Raw genomic sequence first — 15,595 nt, forward strand, 5'->3', positions numbered from 1 at the left:
TCGATGTATGAGTCTTGCACGTTTGTGAATCTTGATATAAGGAACCAAAATATTAACGAAACAAATCGTTGAAATAAAAGCTTTTATGCATTCTGATTATATGCCACCAAATTATCTCATACCGTGCCGTTGCCAGCATTTTCTCTTTAAAGCACACACGCCAGCCAACCCAAACAAAAGAAATCAACGCCAACCATCAAAACAATCGCTTTTGGTAAAGACATAGAAAACCCATCATCTTCTCAGCCTATACAGCTGCTCGGCAACCTCCCCCATGTCGTCCACCACAATGACAGTCGGCATCGGGGACGCACTGCCATCGTGTCTAGGAGGTGCAGCAAGAAACGTCCTCGGAACAGGAGACGGAGAAAGCGACAGCGAAGGAATACTCGACACATCACTAAGAGACAGTGATGAAATGTTGGAAATGTCGCTCCCTCGACGTGGAGGGGATGAAGTTACGAATGCCGGAGACGGGGACATCTTGATTCCTAGTTAGCTTTACATCCTGTGAAATACAGAGGGAATTTGGCAAGTTGAACTTACAAATGGAGACATTCGTTCATGAATCTCGTGTCGCATGCGGGTAGCCTTGTCTTGTTGTTCGGCTTCCCAGCGCACGTTGATGAGGGCTGGTGCCTCTTGGACCCATTCGCGAATATCGGTAGATACGGCTCGGAAACCAGGGGCGTTGGCGCTTCCGAACTTGCACATTTGGGAGTGGGAGGCTTCGACACCGTAGTATGTCACGCCGGGAAGTTGGGGGCTCGCTGAGCTGGCGTCAACAATGGTGATTCTATCAGTGGGTTAGCATGATTTGCAACAAGTAGATTGCGTGTTGAGCATAGGAAGGAAGAAACATACTTGGTGCCTTTGATGTCGGTTTTGTGGTTCTCGTGGACCATGTGGATCCTGAAACGCTGGTAGATGTCCAGAAAATGGTTGTTGATGTTGGCCAGCGTCTCGTTGTCCTTCTTCAACGTCTTGAGGAGTACGGATTCGGACTCGAAGAACTTTCTGGGCATAATGGCATCCGCCATGCCCTGTAGCATAAGCCCCCAGGTAGCTGCATCTGAGCCAACGTGGGGAGTGCCAAGGAAGATGAGACCAAAGGTGGACACATATATCGATCGAAAGTCTTCGTGATGTGTCATGCGCAGGTCGTTTGAGTAGAGCAGCGCCCGCTTCACCAAGATGCCGCCGAGGCTGTGACAGACCCAGATAATGGGGTTTTGAAAGGTTCCCTCGCTCTTTCGGTACAAGGTGAGACTGGTGACGAGTGTCTGGGCATGTTGATGGATGAAGTTGTCGCTTGCGCTGCGGTCATTCTTGCGAGAGTATACATCGGCGTTGTATCCGTAGACGAGAACATTGGCTTGAACGCCTTTGAGAGCCTTGGGTAATAAATCGGTTGGCCAGAAGGTGCCATCGCTTGCAGTCCATGTCTTCTCGGGATTACCGTTGAGGCCGTGAACGAGGACAATGTCGACTTTAGCATCTGGATGGGTGTAGACGGCTGTGGTTTCAAAGCGAGATATGTTGCGGTTCTCAGAGCCCTGCGATAATTATCGGCATGAGTATTCGTGATGATGGATGGTTGGCGCAGTAAGTGGTGGTCTAAGCTTGACTTACCATGATGATTAGTATTAAAAGACCGAATGAATGATATAGTATTGTATCCACTCCTGTTTGATGCCAGCAAAGGAAAATGAAAGTGAATAGCCACGTTCAAGACAGTTGTGAAACGGATATAGATTTGTGCTTGTACGTAGTGAGAATGTCTTGAATTGTTGTGATTCTAATCAGCTTCAAGTGACGAAACTTGATGTCTTTATAGGTAAATGTGACAGCAAAATATCCCTAGCCCGCTAATACTCTAAAAAAAAAAAAAGTTCCATAAAACAACCGAGGGACAGAAACGGTCATCTGCGTTATGAAATTACGAGCCCCTTACAAAGCCTGTCAAATCAGCCTGGTGATGGTCTGCCACACAGTTAAAGACGTCGGATTCGCAAGAGCCAGCAAAACCGCAATGTTAGGACCCATCAATATGCTTCACACCCACTTTGTCCTTCTGCAAGGTTTCACTCCATCCCCCACAGGTCAGGACTAGCCTAGCCTAGGCGGGCCGTCCTGTGCCTCCTTATTACGAATGCACAGGCAAAGAGAACGAAAGAGGCATCAGAGGGGTGGGGGGCAGACTGGCTGCCGCATCACACAGGCCATCCAGTGACATGAGCTCGACGTGGCTGCAGCTATCACAGTCACCTCCGTGCTCATGCATCATGTTCGGCCGAGAGACTGACCCGGAGGGATCCGACTGGTGGCAAGGTGCTGAGACAGAACCAGTCAAACCATCGACAAAGTTTACCAGTTTGGGCGTGAAAAATTTTATCTGCAAGCGACCTTTCTTGTGGCTGCGAGTTGATAGTGGTGGTCTGATATTGAGAACGGGGAAGACACTTGCGTGCGACGTTGGGTTTCTCATCGTTCAGGGGGACTCGACTAAACAAGTTGTAAAATGTGACATATGACTGAAGTAGTCACCACGACATCCGTGGTCACGACTGTTGTAGTTGCTCGTGAATAGATTATCGGCTGTGTGCAGCTGGGCGAGTTGATCATGAGTCGTTATTGGTTGATGAGGGTGTTTATGGAACCTCAGGATGGAAGCAACCCTGGAAGTCGAGACGTGATCAATGATGGCGGCAGCCTGCATAATCACCCACATGAACGCCAGGCGGCGTGAAAAAACGGCATTCGATTGGCTATATTGGGCACCTCATCCAGGGCCGAATCCGTCTTGGGATGGGTAAAAGCCTAAAGGCGCACTGTTACATCGACGTAACTTTCCAACACCACTTTTGGCCTGGAGGCCTGATCTTGTGTCACCACCACCAGTTGGAGTCACCCATCACACTCTGACTCGAATTGACAAGTTCTGTTAGCTCCTGTCGTTGCCTGTTGATTGCTGTCGTTTGATTGCTGCACAGTAGGAAGATACAACAAACATGACCCGGGTTAAAAGGTTCCAATTCATGTTGCTAATAGACAGTTGAGGCGAGTTTCAACATCCGCGAGGTCCCATTTCTCGTCTCGTATTAACACCTGCCTATACCCTTTTTGGAAGCCACTCGAGGGCAATCAACCAGCTCCCTGAAAATGGTGGGTATCAGTGAAGCGATGTCTCCCATGCGGCTTTTCTCGCCATCTGATTTCGGCGATGCTCCCTTCGAAACCATCTTGCTGCGTGAGGGTCCGATGTCTATGGCATGGTTCTGAAAACGGCAATGGGATGGCTTCAAGAGTCCAGGTTTGCATCCCACGAACTGCTCAAATGAGCTCCCTGTCTGGATTTGTCCTGGCCAGCTGCCGTAGCCCAGGTTTAAGCTCGTGAGGTGGCGAAAAAAGACGGCTAGGCTACTATTCAAGTTGGTTGGGTGTGCTCTCGGCCGAAACAGTCATCCGAGTGCCATCCCTCCCTGATGAAGCACTCGTCGATGGTGACACCTGTGTTTCTGCAGGGACGTAGATACGAGCGCACCATCGGGTATTGTTCGACTCCACTGCAACCATGGCTTGCATCGACATGGTCTCTCGTTGTACCCGTAGACAGTCCAGCATTTACCCTAATCATCCTGGCTGAAACGTATCAAAGTAGTTCGCCCCATAGCAATAAGCAGCAGCCGAGGAGAAACTGTGATGAAGCACTGACACCAAAATCTCAGAGAGGAAAACTTTAGTCTTTGGGTGCCAGCATGACGACGTATTCTCTCGTGCTGTTACCAAACTGAATCATGTCCTTGTCGCGTAGCTCCAGGTAACGACTCTCAGGGACTTTGCTATCATTCAGTATCGTTCCATTAGCGCTCTCCAAATCAATCAGATATGGCTTAACTCGGCCAATTTTGTCTCCGTACTCATTACGCTTTTCCGTATAACGAAACTGTATCACGGCGTGCTGCTTGCTGATGCTGGGATGCTCAGCTGGCAAGTCAACCACGGCCATTTCGCGTCCAACCAACCAGCAGCTTCTCAAACTGAGATCAATAGTGTCCACTATATCGCCTCCCTTGAAGACAAAGAGCTTCCACTGATCGCGGGCCGGTGGCTTCCGAGCCTCAGATGGTTCATGGTACTTGAGGATAATGGATGTGCCGTCAGCTTGTGCAACCGAGTTCGAAGCAGCGGCTAGTGAGCCAGAGTTGCCGAAATTAGGCTTCTCTTTGGGCTTCTCTGGCTCTTCCCCTTTAGTGATAGCGAAAGAGTCTGCTTGAGAGGGCAGCGGTCCACCTCTCTTCACAGGGCCTCGACGGTCTTTGCGGTCATTGTCCTCTTGGTCGTCGTGATCTCTGCGCCGTCTTCGGCGGTCTGAATGCCCATTATCGCGCGATCTTTCTCGCCTGCTACCTCGGCTGTCGGGACCGCTACCATGATCCCTTTCGGGGTCACGGTCAGAGCCCCGGTCGCGGCGACGGCGATGCCGGTCTGGCGAGTCTGGGGTTCGTGAGCGTCGTCTTCTGTCACGGGATCTTCGTCGTTCGTGGCGGCCTCCGTCCGGAGAATTCCGTGACCTTCTGTGGCTGCTTCCTTTCTCTCTGTCGTCGTCGCGGACGGAGCGTTTGCTAGATTTGTGGTCGTAGTCGTCAGTTGGGGCCATGGCTGTTTGCGAGTTGGTTATCTCGAGTCGCCGAAATGTGTCAGCTTGACAAAGAGTTTTGCCCACGAATTCTATAGCCGTTGTGGTGAAATGATTTGTTGCTGAATAATAGGACGTCCTGGAACCTGTCACAACGCAGCTGCTGACATGTGCTAGAGACCTTAGGCGAATGCGAGACCAGTCAATTGATGGTAGATGTTCAATGTTGACTGATGCAATTCGTGTGGAGCTTTGAAAGCTGCACAAGTTCAATGTTGGTCACCGCCTGGCGAAATCTGACATTCCAGTAGCTCGTGGGGGCCACATCCCCTGTAATTGAGTTGGCAGGGGTACCCGTCCCCTGTTCGATTCAACCAGACCAGACATTGAACCAGACGTTGAACATTGAATATCTGGTCAATTGATTTTCAATGTCAAGTTCCCTTCAACCAACCAGACCAGACGTGAATGTCAACTTCAATGTTCAGTGTTACCCACTAGAGCCAGTCTGGCAATATTTTGATGGCAGACAGCCACTTGAACTATGATCGATCTAATAATACCCTCACTTACTGAGTCAGTACCTTGCAATCAAGGTCTTATCAATCCGCAGCGTTGAAATTAAAATCGTCTCATTCTGGAATAAGCTTCATCATGTGAATATTTCGGGACAATAGCCGGAAGTCGGCTTGTATCCGTTCTTTCACTTGCAATACCACAACCGTCTGGTAGTTAGATCTCGGATCTCGCATGCTGAATACTGTCCCGTGTATCTACTTATGTAGCCATTGGCTTCTTTGGTTTTGTCATTTTCACCATTCTGCTGATTTTCTGTTTCATTTTCGGAGCCTTGAACAACCTTGAGTAAATCATGGCGCAATTACGAAGCATCAATGCTGTTGAGCTATGTGTCACTGGCTTGATCTAGCTGTTCATTAACTTACCTGTAAGGCTCATGCACAAGAGGTTGTCAGGAACCACTCTGCATTTATTCAACTATTCACTAATGGAATTCAGTAGCCATCACACACTTTCCGCCGAGACCCTATCGCAAAGCCTCGAAGAAAGAACACAGTTAAATACGCAACAGATAACGGATCTAGTTCTCATAAGTCATGAATCAAAAACTATTTACCCTTTGAAAACCGTACCACTAATCAAAATGTTTCCAAGACCATGGCCGGTTCTCCCTCATCGCCATCCATCACACCACATCTACGAAGTCGTGTCACTGAAAAGGGACGACGAATACGACTTCACACTTGATTCAACCCTTCCAATCTGATAATTTCCTTGACAGCCTCCTCTACGCCCTCAACTACCACCGTAGGACTTACACCAAGCGCGCCGCCGAGACCATCAATCCAACCAGTTCCCTGACGGCACACCCAAGCACTCCTCAGTCCCGCGGCTACAGCACCGGCAGCATCAAACGGGTTTGAGCTCACAAGCCAGACTTTTTCCATCTGAGACTGCAAGCCAGCTACCTCGGCCATGTGCCTATATGTCCGCGGATCTGGCTTGAATACGCTAACGGCGTCAACACTAACGATGTTGGCCTCTGAGAATGTTGTGCCCGTTTGAGCAAGTGAGGGCGAAGTCTTGAGGGAAGAAGTGATCATCGCCATGGTACCGTTGGAGAAAATATATGGCTTTAGAGATGGGGTTTGCGACATAAGTGTGAGACCCTTGTCAGCATCCGGGAATGTGTCGAGGCCATTGTAGGCATCCATGATGCGTTCTTCATGGTCCTTGGACAGCTCTAGACCAGCTTCTGCCGTTGCCTGGCGGAAAGAGTGTCTGGTTAAATCGGAAAAGGAACGGTATAAGCCTAGTTTACTGTCAGCTCAGGACCGGGCCTGTAGATGCACTACGTGTTTGCACTACGTGTTTGTCACTCATGTCGTGGTCCCAATGACCAGGGCCTGTAGACTCCATTGTCCGCATACACCCACGAGCAAGCGGGTTCCAGATATCAGTCAATGAAACTCACCCATGCTATTGATGCGCCAGGTATACTCCAGCTGGTATCGCCTTGCCTGTGTGGCGATCATCCTAGCCTTGTCTTCGCCGTAGATCCTTGCCAGCTCATTTGCAATTGACTCAGTCGACAACAAGGTGCCATAAAGATCGAATGCAATGACTGTTTTGGCCATTTTCAAATGTTTGTCTGATGGACGGAAATGCGCCTGCTGCTGTGGTGAGAACTATCACTGTGATTTCGCGCCAGTCGTAAATGCAGCTAGCTATGGCGCTTTTAGAGCTCTACCGAGTGAGTCAGATCTGGACGCGGCAGTGAGTCTGAAAATGCAGACCAACGGACTGTAAGGCTGTCTGGCAGATTAGAGAGTTCGACGAAATTCTATGCTCTTCTTGGGCTGGAGTTCTCTGGTGAATAAATAGAAAGGTAGGCTTGTGAAGCTCCCAAGAACAGAAGCGGTGGTAGATGTCACCTTTCACCCCGCCAAAGACCGGGTAATCTGATGGGTTGATCGAGTCTGGCTACTCATGAGCTCACCACCGGTTGACCACTTTCAACAAGCCCGCGCCTACTCCATACACCACAAGACATTGCCGAGACTACACTCCACCCAATCGTTAGTTAGTACATCTCCATTTCATTCACAATTCAATAGCATGCTTACCTCGTCAACCCTGCTTTAGTCGAGATTTCGGCAACACGATCTTGACATCCGACGGAAATTTTACGCACTAGTACTCCATAGCTGTGGTTTAGGACGAGAAGGTCCCTTGTCCTTGTCCAAGCTTCTCCCCCCCGTAATACATGGCCGAATCCATGTCCGATTCCGACTCCGGGTCGTGCAATACCCATGAGGCTGATGATGAACGGGATGCCAACTATGCTGTGTTTCGCGATTGCCTTTCCTCTGTTTTGCTACAAACATCAGTCAACAATACACCCCATACCAAAAGAGAGCCAAGGCGGCGACGTCGGGCAAAGGCCCATCATGGAAATGCTGTTGAAGATGCCGAGAAGACTCCTGGAGCGGACACTCAAAATTCTGCGGACGACCTTGCCGAGTTTATCGACTACCTAGCAAGCGGTATTTTCCACAGTTTACCGGAGGCGTTAAAAGAGTTGGATTACCGGTCATGGCGAGAATCAGAAGATCTCCAAGCTCAATTTGCACAGCCCCTGGCGCCAGAGAATCTGTCTGTCCTTGACTTGCCGCCCTCGATTCCTGAGACGTTGGTTGCATATAATCTGGTTGCTGCGGATCCAACCATTGACTCTCCGCTGCCTTCCACCACGGAAGACTTCCTCGTTCCTATTGTAACATCCTATATCGAGACGCTTAATACACCACCACCGGCATCGTGGGCTAGTCGCACAGACGCATGTGAGATTTGTGGCCGGGACTGGATACCATTATCGTATCACCACTTGATTCCGCGTTTCGTTCACGACAAGGTTGTAAAACGTGGGTGGCACCGTAAAGAGGATTTGCAGAATGTCGCATGGCTATGTGGAGCATGCCACCGCTTTGTTCATCATTTCAAGAATCATGAGGAGTTGGCGCGCAATTACTACACGGTGGACCTGCTTCTCGCTGAAGAAGATGTGAGGAAGTTCGCCGCCTGGGTCGGACGGCTTAGGTGGAAGGGTGGAAAAGTGCGTCGGCGAGTCAAGTGAATCACTTCGTTCTTATGAAAGCGAAGGAAGGAAGGAAGGGTGGAACAAACGGGGGTCGTGTAATATCATCTCATTAGTCTGGGAGATGTGTCACAGTCCTGGCCGTGTGATTGTAATTGCGTACTCTGCGAATTAGCTAAAGCGGGATACCAATTAAACGCATATGGCAATAGAGGCAAGACAATCTTTGAGACTCTCCAAGATCCTAGTCTTGTCAGTATTTCATCTTACCAAATCGGTCCCAACTCCAACGATGAAGGCGTTGTAGCAGCCCGAGCTAACTCCTTTTCCCATGGATGAGCCGAATAATGGAATCAATGTCCGTGAGATTGTCGAGCGGACACGGCGCCTGCGTCCCCTATAAACCAGAAAGCTTCGCTGTGATTGATGGTACCAACTCAGCAGATTTTGCGATAAGACAACCCCATTGCTCGTTGAACTCCATTTGATACCTCCACTGCTGCCTCCTATCAACGCTTCTCGCCTTTGGGTCGTTCTAGCCCTAACCCCCTAGGCGGCTATCGCTCTCGGTTGACGAAATATGGAATGGCTTTGGGCACTGGAGATGGGTCTAGCAGGTGTGATCTGTTATGTGTCCTCTGGTTCGATTTGATTGAACCCTTGGAACCTAGTCCCTGTCAGTGGAACACAGGTGTGGCTCCTAATGTAAGTTATTGCTAAATTTACCACGCAGCATCTGGACCTTTTCTTGGGTTCTTGCAGGAAACAATAAACGTAATTTATTCCACAGTATTGTCCGCATCTCAACCCACGCCAACCTTAATTTGGATTTCTGAATAATGGCCAGACCGTGATGCTGCGGCTGTCAAGGGCAGGCATCGCCACGTGGGTATAACGCCAAGGACGGCCCTGTAGTTCCATCTCATAACCACAGTTGAATAACTAACCGAAGCCGACAAGGTTGCCATCGAAACGGGTAAAAGACGCTCGCAAGATGTAACGTCGGAATTCCATGATGCCGTATTTTGAGGGGCGATGAAGGCGATGCCATGATGCCATGATGAAGGATAACTTCAATGATAATGTCCCTAGAACACCGGTCTAGATTTCGCAGTCGCCTGGATGTTTGCGACGACCAAGCAGTTGCCCACCTAGAATTTTGAGTAATTAGTCTCTGGTCAAATTAATGTCCGCCTAGTCAACCCATTCACGACAGGAGGATCAACAAGCGGGAGAACCAAAGAGCGGGCCAATTACCTCAATCCCCTGCCATGCTGATGGAGTCTTTTCCAGCTTCATGTCGGGAAACGATTCCATTACCAGGGCCCCCTGATGGGTGGCGCCCATAAGGCTACGGTAGCATGCCACACCTCCTTGGCCACGCACATCGCACCAGACCAGACCCCTTACAATTTGTCGATTTTGGCACGGAGTTGGCGGTCGGAGTGTAAGCCGCAGCAAACTACAGAGAACTAGTTCGCCAAATACGCTCTGAAGCTTGCGGCCGACAACCGGGATGCACGTGATGACTAAATGGATCTTCCCACTGGGTAGGAGCGACCGATATTGAGCCAGTAACATTTGGCTAAGCTGTGGTTAGCGATACGACACTGAGACGATGACCTGCACTGCGCCTGGCTTTCCAAATACTGGCGGCAGCAGCATTTCAACTTCACCCTTTCAATCGCCCCCACGCGCAGGGCAAGGCATCAGCTACAGACTTCCATTTAATGGTTCGACCGCCTTTGCTCAATTTCGGCAGCCTTCTAACCCGAGGACTGGTATCTTCATGCTGTGGGCGGCAATGACAAAAGGGCCATGGTGAAGCCAGACCCGGACGCACGGCCCAAGGCTCCAGCACCAGTGCGCCAACGACGATGGCATTCGAGAGTCTTCACTGGTTGTGTCAACTGTCGCCGGAGGCATGTCAAATGCGATGAAGGCACTCCTTCTTGCTCCAATTGCACTCGCTTAAACTTGACTTGCAATTTCGACCGCAAGTTTGTCTTCAAAGCGGTGAAGCCCACAGGAACACCCGATTCTACGAGTAACAAGGGCGACAAGACCTCGCCTACGTCCTCTGAACCAAGAGCATCGAGTAGGTCCGGCTCGGCATCCAGTGGAGAGGACGGTACAGATGAATTGAATGCCAAAGCGTCATTCGCCGACCTTGTTGTGGTGAGAGGCAGCAGGTCCCCCTCTGGAGTGAAAAGCTCACCACCCGGCATATCCTTCATTTCAGAAGACTTCCCCTTCAGCCACAAATCACACATCCTCCCTAGTAAAGGTCACCATGGGACGCCGCTGGTCTACAAGTATAAGGCTACGGGTATGCCTCAGCAAATCGATTCCAACGACACGCTCTATCTGCACCATTTTCTTGAAACTGTCTCATCCTACCTCATCATCTATGATACCCCGTCAAACTCAAACCCGTATCGACAGCTGCCGGGCCTGATGAGCAATTCAGGCTTGCTTCGCGATACAATGAAGGCCCTTGGTGCAATGCACATTGCTGGATTACCGGAAACTCGAAACCGCCAAGTCCATCACAGTGCCGCCATGAAGGCATATGGCAATGTCGTCACACAGCTTCGCGATACTGTGACTTTCAACCATGGCCAGCCTACCTTAGAGCTCTTAGCAACAACACTGCTTCTCTGTATGTTTGAAAAGATGTCGGCCAACGACGCGTCATGGAAGATCCATCTTGTCGGCGCCGCACAGATCTTCCAGTCCTTGTACAGTCCTCGTGTGGGCCATCCATCGACTCCCACGGGAAGCAACAGCAACATGGAGTTGTCGGGTGTTGCGCATACACTTCCACTCCGGAGATTTTTAGTTTCTCTCATGGCATACCTGGACGTAGCCGCATCATTGGCAACAGGTCAAGGGCCATTAATACAAGGCGATTATTGGGAAACTTTCGGAGGTGGCTGGGAGTATAATATGGGAGTACCTAGCTTTGCTCAAGCTAGGTCACCCGCGGACCGAACAATGGCGCAGATACGTCAGTCGTGGTCGAGGATCATGTCTATTCAGACAGACATCAGCAAGTTCGTCAAAATCGAAAGAGAAGGACTAGCGCAACATCAGCGAGATATGTACTACAATGACTTGTCTTACCGACTGCGAAACTGGCAAGCCTCGGCGCCTGATATCTACTTGCGATTAGAAGGCCTTGAGTCCATGCCTGTGGGTGCCTCGGCGGAAGAATTTGAGACTTTAACGGCCGCATCGTGTATCCAAGTATATGCTCTGTCCTGTTCTGTCTATTTAGACAGAGTCAATACACGGAAAATTGGCAACGCTGCAAACAGTCCAGTCATTTCTGCAGCAGTGTCTCGGATTTTGACTCTGATTTTTAACTTCCAATCCGGCATCAACCAGCTGGCTGTGTTGTGGCCGCTTTTAACCGCGGGGATCGCCACGGTTGATCCTGAGCAGCAAAATAATATTCGACAGCGGTTGGCGTCTATGAGGAGCTTTGGATTTAAGGTTGGTGATATTCAGCTCCCTACTTCGTCTTGATCTCTCTAACCGCATCGGTCGGCAGCATGTCTCGCGGCTTTTGGGTACATTGGAGTATACATGGGAACAAGGACGAATATATGGCGAAGTTAACTATGAGGAGTTTGAAAAGTTGATTTCATCTAACTTGGTTCCGTAGATGATGGGTTGGGGACAAGGCACATAGGGCGAAACATACAGTTATCGCCGCATTTTGGTACACAATAGCATAGCGGCGTCTAATATGCATTTAGGGCTATATATCCCATGGCGCAAAGACCGGTTCACCCTTCCCATTCCCATCAATGCCGCAACAAGTAGCATGTTATCTGGGTTAACTCAAACTTGCAGTTTGGTACAAAGGCGACTGAAACGATGTCACGTTCTGTGCTGGGGAAGTCTCCTCACCGACAATCCCCTATTTCGTTCATGATTTATGTAGAGTTGGGCCAAATTCTGAGAGCCTTGCGAAGGATTGATCGGTTTGTCGACTCTTTGACTGCCTCGAGTCTACAAGAGGCGAGTTCCTGTCTTGACATAAAATGACTATGTGATTACTGAACGAGAAGCAGTTTTATTTTCAGGCATTTAACTTACTATTGCGTCTTTCGGTTACCGTTTTGTAGAGCGGTCAGAAAAACGACATGGAAGAAGACGACAGTAAAGGGCTCATCTTGGGATGTGCAACACTTGTCCTTCTTCCGGCCATCATAATTTCTTGACATCACCGGTCATATGTTTTCGCAACAGGTGCTTGTTTGATGCACGAGGAAGAAATCGCGCCCCTTTGCAGAACCACGAACCAGATACCGTGAAGCATTGCCAAGTGAGGGAATAGCAAGACACACTGCGTTGATGAACGAGGATTCATAGAGAATGGCAGATTGCCGTCATAGAGGGTTGGTAGCGTCACATTACCCATGCATGTGTCTGTCGAATTATGCTTATTTTAGGTATATCGATATGCACCTCGCTCGTTTTGCTCTGCCCGTCGGGTGACCATGAGTTTCGAGGACTGGGTCTGTTATCTTGGTGCAACAATACCTTGGTTCAAAAGCTTGGAAATGTGTTGCCATGATAACTAGTTGGGGTTTAAATGTGGGAAATAGAACTGCTGGCAATTTGTCCATCACGGACATGAAAGTTATGCCTGTGGTTAGCTTTCTCAGTTCCCCGGATCATCGGAATTTTTACGTACAACTAACTCTAGACCAGGGTCGAGGCGAAAGCGATCGTTACAGATCACACAGCCACCATGCTGAGCAGATTCGCGATATTGCCAAGCTGAGTGGCATATTTCAGCCACGTCCACGCCATCATCCGCTTGCCCGAGACGCCAGAATGGGTTGATTTGTGTCGAAATCCCAGCAAACCCATTTGTTTCCCCACACTCAGGCAAAACCCCCTTGTTAACTTCTCCACGTAAACTGTCACCAAAGACAATATCTAGACACGACGGCCAGGTCCGACAAGCGATTTCTGACGACCTCGTGACCGCCACGTGCAGGGTCTCTAGGCAGGATCAGAATGGCGAGATACTCGCATCTTAGCTGTGCGTCTGATGTGTCAGGTTTTACAACGTAAGCCAACCCAATTTTGTACAACCTTGCATCACAATTCTGCAAACACATGACGCTTGGAGGACAAGGCTCTCCGCCATGGGGGCATCAATTTGTGTCATGGCAAAGTCTCCACCTGGCGTTTGGGCCGTTTGCTTTACTTTGCTGCTTCTCCTGTCCTTGCCAAGGGGGTCTCCGGTTTGCCCTTGTATGGGTTAATATCCATGCCATCAACATTATGCGACTCCGCTGTAGAATGCGGAGAAAACATGGAACTAGAGGTGTCACGGACACAAAAGACGTTGCAAACAGTACACAAGTACTTGACCTCCTAGTTCCAATTTTTACGTTATTGGCAATGGGTTGGGGCTTTTAAAATGGCCCAGTCGGCAGTTTCCATGGCCATGTAAAAGAGGATCTTGTGGGAACTACCCATGAACTTTAAGTCCACAGTGACGAAATAGCTCCCGTTTCATGAAGCTTTTTTCCCAGTCTCAGAATTCTTTCGACTTGTGACCATTTTCTCTTCACCATTTCCCAAGTCTAGGAATAGGCGGTTTCGCGGTTGCGAAACAGGATCATTGAAGATGAATGGTGTTTCGTGGCATGGCCTAGCAGAGGTAAGTTGAAGCTGGGGTTTGTCGCAATAACACCAACGGGCTGCACAACGTCCCAAACAAACTCAATTCAAAACCAGCCCTCGATACTAAGTCATTGAAAATAGCGCTTTCAAAAGAACAGGGCTGCTGCAATCCCTACAAGATGGACAATCCCGCCGCTAAAGCTCGACGAGACCATCCGATCGACCACACGTCCAATTGACCTCCTCCCTCGTCTCTTGTCACACCATGAGACGCAAATCACAGCTCTCGGTGCTGCAGAATTAGCCGCCAAAATTCGGAATCATGAACTCTCATGTATTCAAGTAACCGAAGCGTTTTGTCACCAGGCCGCTGTCGCACAGCAATTGACCAATTGCCTGACCGAGATTTTCTTCACCGAGGCTATGGAGCAAGCGAGGCACCTGGATGACATACTCAAGTCCACTGGGAAGCCAATCGGGCCACTACATGGAGTACCAATCTCAATTAAAGACCACATAAATATCAAGGGCCACTACACTACGGCTGGGTATATATCCTACGCACTAAATACGGTAAAGGAGCAGGACTCAGAGTTGGTAGAGCTGCTACGCAGAGCCGGAGCGGTTTTATACTGCAAAACCAATAACCCTCAGTGCATGATGACGTTAGAAACGGTCAATAATATCTACGGTAGGACAGTCAATCCGTGGAATAACAAGATGGGCCCTGGTGGTTCCAGCGGTGGTGAAGGAGCACTTCTTGCTATGCATGGCTCGCCACTAGGAATTGGTACGGATGTCGGTGGTTCGATTCGAATTCCAGCTGCGTACTGCGGCATATACGGTTTTAAACCTTCGGCAAAACGCGTATCGATGCGCGGATCGGAATGCACAATGTCAGGACAGGAGTCTATCGTACCTGTGGCAGGACCGCTAGGACACAATGTTGACGACCTGGAGCTCTTTTTCCAGATTAACTCTGATGCGAAACCTTGGCAAAGTGAACCGTTGCTTCGGATGCCGTGGGTATCGCAAATAGGTCAGATGCAAGACCAGAAGCTCAGAATCGGCGTCATGCTGTGGGACGAAGTGGTGATGCCGCATCCGTACATTACACGAGTGATTCAGGAGGTGGCAAAGAAGCTCAAGGCTAACGGACACGACGGTAATTACAGCACATTACCTCGGTGCATTGTTAACTGGAACTAGCTAACTATGGCGCAGTCATTGATTTCAAGGCGTACGACCATAAACGGGCTTGGGACGAAATCTTACTCCCTCTGTACTTTACAGACGGCGGCAGAGACATCAAGCAGACCCTCTTTGCTGGAAATGAACCCATCTTCCCATCCGCGAAGCGCCTACTAGACGATCCCATTGTCAAGGAGAGGACACACCACGAAATATGGAAGGTAAAACAACCTCTCATTGTAGTAAAAAGATTGCATGCTAACAAAAGTGCAGCTACACAATGCCCGAGATGACTACCGCACAGAATATCTTCAGAAATGGGCTGAAACAGCAAAATCAACGGCTACGAAAGAGCCCATAGACGTGCTAATATGTCCCGTGTCTTCCGTCCAAGGCACGCCGCACGACGTCAAGCCATGGTGGGGATACTGTTCACAATGGAATCTGCTAGATTATCCCAGCGGCGTGATTCCCGCTGGTAAGGTTCTCAAAACGGA

General features: G+C 49.5%; 5 protein-coding genes across 5 annotated transcripts; 2 read left to right on the top strand and 3 right to left on the bottom strand.

Annotated features, from left to right (window-relative positions):
* Positions 1 to 234: 234 nt before the first annotated feature.
* Positions 235 to 1,635, bottom strand: VFPPC_08013 (LipA and NB-ARC domain-containing protein; the record flags this gene model as incomplete). The annotated part of the gene is made up of 4 exons (XM_018286785.1): positions 235 to 483; positions 547 to 796; positions 865 to 1,556; positions 1,633 to 1,635. The coding sequence occupies 4 exons, from the start codon at positions 1,633 to 1,635 to the stop codon at positions 235 to 237; spliced, it is 1,194 nt and encodes a 397-aa protein (XP_018143550.1).
* Positions 1,636 to 3,739: 2,104 nt separating this feature from the next.
* VFPPC_08014 (Forkhead-associated (FHA) domain-containing protein) lies at positions 3,740 to 4,660 on the bottom strand (the record flags this gene model as incomplete). Its single annotated transcript, XM_018286786.1, has 1 exon — positions 3,740 to 4,660. One exon carries the CDS (start codon positions 4,658 to 4,660, stop codon positions 3,740 to 3,742), a length of 921 nt encoding a protein of 306 aa, XP_018143551.1.
* A 1,235-nt stretch (positions 4,661 to 5,895) lies between these two features.
* VFPPC_08015 (haloacid dehalogenase) lies at positions 5,896 to 6,795 on the bottom strand (the record flags this gene model as incomplete). The annotated part of the gene is made up of 2 exons (XM_018286787.1): positions 5,896 to 6,470; positions 6,633 to 6,795. 2 exons carry the CDS (start codon positions 6,793 to 6,795, stop codon positions 5,896 to 5,898), a joined length of 738 nt encoding a protein of 245 aa, XP_018143552.1.
* Positions 6,796 to 7,436: 641 nt separating this feature from the next.
* VFPPC_08016 (HNH endonuclease) lies at positions 7,437 to 8,294 on the top strand (the record flags this gene model as incomplete). The annotated part of the gene is made up of 1 exon (XM_018286788.1): positions 7,437 to 8,294. The coding sequence occupies one exon, from the start codon at positions 7,437 to 7,439 to the stop codon at positions 8,292 to 8,294; it is 858 nt and encodes a 285-aa protein (XP_018143553.1).
* A 1,779-nt stretch (positions 8,295 to 10,073) lies between these two features.
* Positions 10,074 to 11,786, top strand: VFPPC_08017 (C6 transcription factor; the record flags this gene model as incomplete). The annotated part of the gene is made up of 1 exon (XM_018286789.1): positions 10,074 to 11,786. One exon carries the CDS (start codon positions 10,074 to 10,076, stop codon positions 11,784 to 11,786), a length of 1,713 nt encoding a protein of 570 aa, XP_018143554.1.
* Positions 11,787 to 15,595: the final 3,809 nt, after the last annotated feature.

The sequence above is a fragment of the Pochonia chlamydosporia genome, chromosome 4, assembly GCF_001653235.2.
Source record: "Pochonia chlamydosporia 170 chromosome 4, whole genome shotgun sequence".
Lineage (NCBI taxonomy): Eukaryota > Fungi > Ascomycota > Sordariomycetes > Hypocreales > Clavicipitaceae > Pochonia > Pochonia chlamydosporia.